We start from the raw sequence: 7,576 nt of genomic DNA on the forward strand, positions 1-7,576 counted from the left end.
TCTTTTTTTCTTTTTTTTTTTTTTTTTTTTTTTTTTTTGCGGTACGCAGGCCTCTCACTGCTGTGGCCTCTCCTGTTGCAGAGCACAGGCTCCGGACGCGCAGGCTCAGCGACCATGGCTCACGGGCCCAGCCGCTCCGCGGCATGTGGGATCTTCCTGGACCGGGGCACAAACCCACGTCCCCTGCATCGGCAGGCGGACTCTCAACCACTGCGCCACCAGGGAAGCCCTAAGGGCATGAATTTCTTGACGGCTACTGCTGGAAGCTGCTCTCACTTCCTTGCCATTGGGTTCCTCCATAGAACAGCTCAAAACACCACAGATGACTTTATCAGAACAGCAAGAGAGAGCTCTGACAAGACAGAAGTCACAGTCTTTTATAATCTGAAGTGGCATCACATCACTTTTGCAGAATTTTATTCATTGGAAGGAAGTCACTAGGTCCAATCCACACTCAAGGCGAAGTTACTCAAGGGTATGAACCCTGGGACAGGGACCATGGGGAGCCATTTAGAAGTTGTCCACCACAATTATGTACATATTCAAAAATTTTAGTTTATTTTTTCTCAGGAAAATACATTGTCAACATATACAAGCTTAAGCTCAAAGTCTTGTCAGCCATTTAGACATATTTCAATTATGCTCTATCAAATATTTTAATAGATAGATGTGAAGGGTTTTTGTTTTTGTTTTTTGCCATTCTTTACTTCAAAAATACCAAAGCTAACCAAAAAAAATAAAGCTTCTGCGTTATGATCAGCTTAAAAAAATTGCAAAACCACCTGGAAAATATTTAGTTTATTCTAAATCAGATACAATGGAAACCATACCGTGCATTCTAAATTTGCTTGCATACATGTCTCAGAATACATAGCAGCTCTTTAGATTTATCAAGTGTTATTTAGGGAGTGAACAGGGAAATGTGTAAATACAGTTCTAGAGCAGGGTACACACATGAAGATTTAACTAAATTGAAGCAAATGAAAGGCAAATTCTATAATGATTGTTTCATTTACTAAAATTAGCATGAGTGAGGTTTAAAACATAACTTGAAATTTTTAGTAATTATTTGTATCCCTTATTTATTTATTTTTTTTTTGTGGTACGCTGGCCTCTCACCGTTGTGGCCTCTCCTGTTGCAGAGCACAGGCTCCGGACGCACAGGCTCAGTGGCCATGGCTCACGGGCCCAGCCGTTCCACGGCATGTGGGATCTTCCCAGACCGGGGCACGAACCCGCGTCTTCTGCATCGGCAGGCGGACTCTCAAGCACTGAGCCACCAGGGAAGCCCCCTGATATTTTTAAGCCATCCATTAACATTCAACATTAAACTTTACTTTAGGAGAAAAGTTTCTAGCTATATCATTTCATTTCCAAAGCACCGTAATAATTCAAAGAAAAAGGGTATAGCAGAATGAAATGTAAAAAAAAATACAATGTCATCTGAGATTTAAGCAATTTCCAACCTAACACCAAAAAAGCATGAGCTATAAAAGAAAAAAATGATAAACTGGACTCCATCAAAATTAAATCTTTTGTTCTCCAGGTACTGTTAAAACAATAAAAAGACAAACTACAGACTGGGAGAAAATATTAAATGACTTGTATGCAGAATAAAAACAAACAAACAAGCAACAAAAAAACTCTCACAACTCAGTAAAGAAAGCAAACAACAGAATTTTAAAATGGGCCAAAGGCTCAAACAGACAATTCTACAAATGAAAAGATGTTCACCAACATCAGCCATTAAGGAAATGCAAATTAAAACCGTGATGAGACACCACTACACACACCCATTAGAATGGCTAAAATAAAGTATACTGACAATACCAAGTGCTGGCAAAGATTCTGAGCAACTAGAACTCTCATACATTGCTGGTGGGAATGCAAAATGGTACAGCCCTACCAGAAAACAGTTTGGCAGTATCTTATGAAGTAAAACATACACTTACACGTGACCCAGCAATCCCACTCCTAGGAATTTATCCTAGAGAAATGAAAACTTATATTCACACAAAAAGCTGTACACAAATGATCACAGTAACTCTATTCATAATGAGAAGAAACTGTATACAACCCAAATGTCCTGCAACAAGTACACAGGTAAATGGATAAGCAAACTGATACATTTATATAGCAGAATATCACTGAGCAATAACAAGGAACAAACTATTGATATATACAACAGATTGGCTCAATTGCAAAATAATTATGTGAATGAAAGAAGTTAGTCTCAAAGGCTACAAACTGTATGATTCCACTTACAGGACATTCTTGAGAAAACAAAACTATAGTGACAGAAGAGATCAGTGATTGCCAGGTATTAGGGGTGGGAGAAGGATGTGACTATAAAGGGAAAACAAATTTTTGGGGGTGAAGGATGTTCTATATTGACTGTGATAGCAGTTACATAAATCTATAAATGGGCTAAAATTCATAGAACTGTACATGAAAATAAAAGGCTAATTTTATTGTATACTGACTTTTTAAAACTTGCGGTAATTATGATTCTCAAATTGGGTCCTGTTTTATTATCATATTATAAATGTAAGCTATGATACCACAATCTTTATTCATAAAAGCAACCTAAATGCCAAACAATGAAGAACTGTTAATTATTTTGAGTATACCAACGTTACAAAGGCCTCTGCAATAATTCAAATTGACATACTACCTCCTCCATTTCTGTGAATAGAGCTTTCCCTGTCCTTTTTATTACACACTTAGCAAAGATTAAAGTAGATTACTAAGTCAAAAAAAATTTTTATTTTTCAATGTTGTATCAATAATAACACCTGCTCACTGATAAATTAACATCCAAGTTGCAAGAAATACGTCCTCAAATCAATCAAATTACTGGCAAAGGGAGGGGGAGAAGGATGGAAAAGAGGGTGACAGGAGAGGCCGGCAGGCATGAGCATGACCGGGAGGTGCAAGGGTCGACCAGCAGGCTGACCCTGGGCCAGCAGCTCTTGGCTGGATGGAGAGATGAAGGATATTAATAATCTACACAGTATCCCCCCACCCTCTAACATACACACATTTATTTTTAATCATTAATTAAAATTTTTTCACCGAAATTTAAATGCCTGGGGCAAAGTCCCAGCAAGCCAATCCTAATATCTAGGTAACACAAAGAAATTTATCAGCTAAAACTAACTATAAAGATTTTAATTCTAAAGTTTACTGAAACCAGAACTGAGCCATATAATGATGATACGGACTACTGAAAAGGACTTCCTTCTTAGAAAGTCTTAAAACTCAGGACAATACTTAATTCCAACACATAAATCTCTGTAAATACAGATATTTGTATTTAGCATTATTTTGCATTGAAATATACACCATGTATTAAAAACATAAAATGGTGCATAATCTAGCACACATGCTAAAAAAAGAACATTTAAAACTATCACAGAGATACTACTGACATAATGTTAAGAGGTGCAAAAAAAAAAAAAAAAAAAGGACACTGTGTTTTGAAATGCTTAACTTAAAGGAAAAACAACAAAGCTCTACTTACCATATACATTAGTATGTCTCTAATCATCACCATAGCTGTCTGATGATCGTTCCAAGCTTGATTTAGTGTTTGAAGAAAGTTGTTATTCAATGAATTTAGTACATCTTCTCGCACCTATTAACAGAAAAGTTCATTAGTTTGTTTATACACACGCACGCACGTACTCATATGTATACATGCACATATCTGTTCAACAAAATAATGAAGTGGAATCTTTGATTTTAGATCAAAGAAAAATGTTACAGACCAGTAGAAATATTTTAAGCTATAATACAACCTGTATACAGATAACTAACAAATGTGTTTTGTATAGTCCAGACCCATCTCTTGACCTCCAGAATCATAAAGCAACCTCCTGGGCATTTCTTAACCCGCCAATGACTTAACCTCACTGTCAGCATAAAATCCTAAATACTTATAAAGGAACCACAAAGGCCCCACAGAACTGGTCCCAGGCTATTGCTCCAATTAAATTTCCTACTACACCTCCCCTCCCCCATCTTTGAAGAATGGTCGAAAACACTGATTTTGGAGTCAAACTACCTGGGCTTGAATCCCAGCTCGTCGACTAGCTGTGCAACCTTGGGTAAAGTATTTAATCTCTGTGTTTCAGTTTCCTCAAATCTGAAATAGTATCCATTTTATAGGATTGTTTTAAAGATTGAATTACCACTAGTAATATAGGTAGAACAGTGCCTGGCACTCAGTAAACACTCAGTGAGCATAAACTATTAACTTAATGCACTCCAGCTACCATGGAGCTGCATACAGCAAATGTGCTCTGCCATCTCCTCTGCGCTGGTTCACATACCTCACTTCCTGCCTTTTTTTCTGCTCAAGTTTCACCTCCACAAAAAGGTCTTCCCTGACACCCTATTTCAATAATGTCTATCTCTATTCCTTTACCCTATACTTTATTTTTCCTCAAGTACTCATCACTAATTACTAGTATATTACATATTTATGTTTATTATTTCTCCTACTAAAATGTAAGCTCCACGGTAGCAGGGAGTCTGTCTTTTCCACGTGTACCTTCCACATCTAGAACAGTGCCTGGCATATAAAAGACGCTTTATTTCATCCCTACCTTATAATACCATGATCCACCTCCAACAAGGTAAGCTCTTCCAGGATATCTGCCTTTGCACATAAAGTTCCTTTCAGTCTGAAATGCCTTCCTAATGCAATCCTGATAAGAATTCAGGAATTCCACAGTCCACAAGCATGTTGGCACCTTCTCCAATATGAGGTTACTGACCACTACTTCTTCCTGCTATGCTATCAGTCCAACTGAAAGATTATTTGACTAGGAAATAGAATCTAGACTCTGGTTCTAGCTTTGTCATGAAAAAGTAGTGTGTCTGTCCTCCAAGTTCCTACAACACTTTGGGACTATACTGCCAACCTATGCAGTTATTCAAATCCAAACAATCCTCCATGGTCTAGCTCAACTCTCAATAACTCCGGCTTAAAGAGACATCTTCTATTTCTAAACATTCTTTACCATAGATAATCTGCAGTAGTGGTTCAACTTTTTCAGGTTGGGGAGAATCTGAAGTCATGGTGTTCTCTGAGAAACAAATTATTTAATAAGTGTGTTGAGACATAGAGACACCTGTAAACCCAAATTATAAATACATGTAAATAAAATGTCACTGTGTATTAGAACTAGAATAAAGTGGTTCGAAGTGCCAAAGACTAAAAAAAAAAATACACATAACACATTACTCTCAACACACGGGAGAGTAAGTTGAAGTTGAGAAAACTATGTATTTTCTTATTTATAGAGGAAAAGAAGTCAGTGAGAGATTTTAGTGATGGGATAATAAATCTATTCTACTAAGCATACAGTATGAAAACCACTAGCTTATACCACATAATTTAGAATTTTATTATATAATCTTTTGTTCACAGACTCAGCTCCTTGACTTCAAATGTATCACCCAGAGATTACTCCATAAATATGCTGACTACATCAAAAGTGATAAACATCCATGTCAGTTAGTTGACAGTACTGTGTTAAACAAACACTTTCATGTGAAGTGGTAATATACCATTTATTTCAACTCATTAAGCCTACCACTCATCATATGCAAGTTCCCAAGGTAGCTAACGCTAAAAACAAAAACACAAACACAGCAAGTTGGGGCTTCCCTGGTGGCGCAGTGGCTGAGAGTCCGCCTGCTGATGCAGGGGACACGGGTTCGTGCCCCGGTCTGGGAAGATCCCACATGCCGCAGAGCGGCTGGGCCCGTGAGCCATGGCCGCTGAGCCTGCGCTCCGCAACGGGAGAGACCACAACAGTGAGAGGCCCGCGAACCGCAAAAAAAAAAACCAAACAAACAACAAAACAAAACAAAAAAACAAAACACAGCAAGTTGAAAATGTACCTATTTACAAAATTCTTCAACCTTCATATTCTTTCACTGAACCACTAAACTTTGAGTAGCAATTAAATCAGTATCATGACAATACTAGAGAAACTGTACTACATAACAAAAATTAAATTATATATTCTAAACACCATAATATCCAGGAATTAATTATTTGTAAGGACTTAAGTGAACTTCTATATACCCCCTCTGTTATAAAATCAAGTTATAAGTTAACTGTATTAAAGTCACCCTGATTTTGGAATGCAAGAATATGCTTGGTATATTTGCTGCATAAATGAAAAATTTACCAATTAAATTTTAAAAGTTATAAAATAAGGCATATTTTCTAAAATCAATGATTTCTACACTAAAACACAGCAACAAGTATAAGATACCTGCCTTTCAACAAAATTAAAATGCGATCAACTAGGACAATGTGTCATAAATGATAAAACTGCTTTATTTGCATTATACTTCAAAAAATTATGCTGACAAATCAGTAACAGTGAATTTTACTTAGCAGAAAATAAGCTGCTATAAACTGTTAATTTTGTTATATTTATTTTTGAAAGATTACACACACGGACAGGACTAAAAGATGAAAGATAAATACCCTTAGGCACCCTTGCTGCAATCATCTCTTAATTATTCAGATCACTTTATGAGCAAAAAACTGTTCCTCTAAAACTGCCCCAGAAAAATATCTTCATACTCTGATACATGAAAAGTGAATGCATATTTGTTTAAACATATACAACAAAATGGTAGGAATGAGGTGAAAATTCAATCTTTATGAAGATCAAAACAGGCTTTTCAAAAGAAGATTAAGTTGGCATATAAAGCAAAATACACATAAAATGAAAAACAGATTTAACCTTTATTTTACAAATTATTAACATAACAATACAGAAAACCTGAAATAGAAAGGGGGAACTGTGTGTTGTAACATGATTAATCTTTGCACCAGCAAAGGCAACCCTGATGTAGAGGTGGTACCAGAACCAAAGGGACCTGCAGATCAAGTACGACCAGCATCATTACTTTAGAAAATCTACATGAAGATTATCCAGATGAAGAGTTGAAATTTGAAGAGTGAGATGATGAAGAACCATGGAAGTTGAGAGCAGGATGGACCAGCTGTGACAAAGGATAAACGAGTAGCTGAAAACTGATGGCTATGCAAGACATCTAGCCTTGCAAAGGATAAAGCAAAACACAGTAATTTAAAACAGTAGATCACAAACTCGGCAAAGAAATAGAATCCCATGGAGACTAACAGATTTCAATCAAGAGAACAAGAAGATAAGACACAGAATGGGAGAAAATATTTACAAAAGACACACACATCTGAAAAAGGACTGTTATCCAAAATACACAAAGAATTTATAAAACTCGACAATAAGAAAACAAACAACCCAATTTTAAAAACTGGCAAAAGACCTGGACACCTCACCAAAAAGATATCCAGATGGCAAATAAGCATATAAAAAGATGTTCAGGGCTTCCCTGGTGGCGCAGTGGTTGCGCGTCCGCCTGCCGATGCAGCGGAACCGGGTTCGCGCCCTGGTCTGGGAGGATCCCACGTGCCGCGGAGCGGCTGGGCCCGTGAGCCATGGCCGCTGAGCCTGCGCGTCCGGAGCCTGTGCTCCACAACGGGAGAGGCCACAGCAGAGGGAGG

General features: G+C 37.4%; 1 protein-coding gene across 1 annotated transcript in view; it reads right to left on the reverse strand.

Moving 5' to 3' along the window:
* Nucleotides 1-7,576, reverse strand: part of CUL3 (cullin 3) — a 124,542-nt gene that overhangs the window by 65,551 nt on the left and 51,415 nt on the right. Inside the window, exon 3 of the mRNA XM_024124528.3 lies at nucleotides 3,524-3,637. Coding sequence (XP_023980296.1) covers nucleotides 3,524-3,637 — 114 coding nt within the window. The remainder of the gene's footprint in view (nucleotides 1-3,523; nucleotides 3,638-7,576) is intronic.

This window comes from Physeter macrocephalus, chromosome 2 (assembly GCF_002837175.3).
Source record: "Physeter macrocephalus isolate SW-GA chromosome 2, ASM283717v5, whole genome shotgun sequence".
Taxonomy (NCBI): domain Eukaryota; kingdom Metazoa; phylum Chordata; class Mammalia; order Artiodactyla; family Physeteridae; genus Physeter; species Physeter macrocephalus.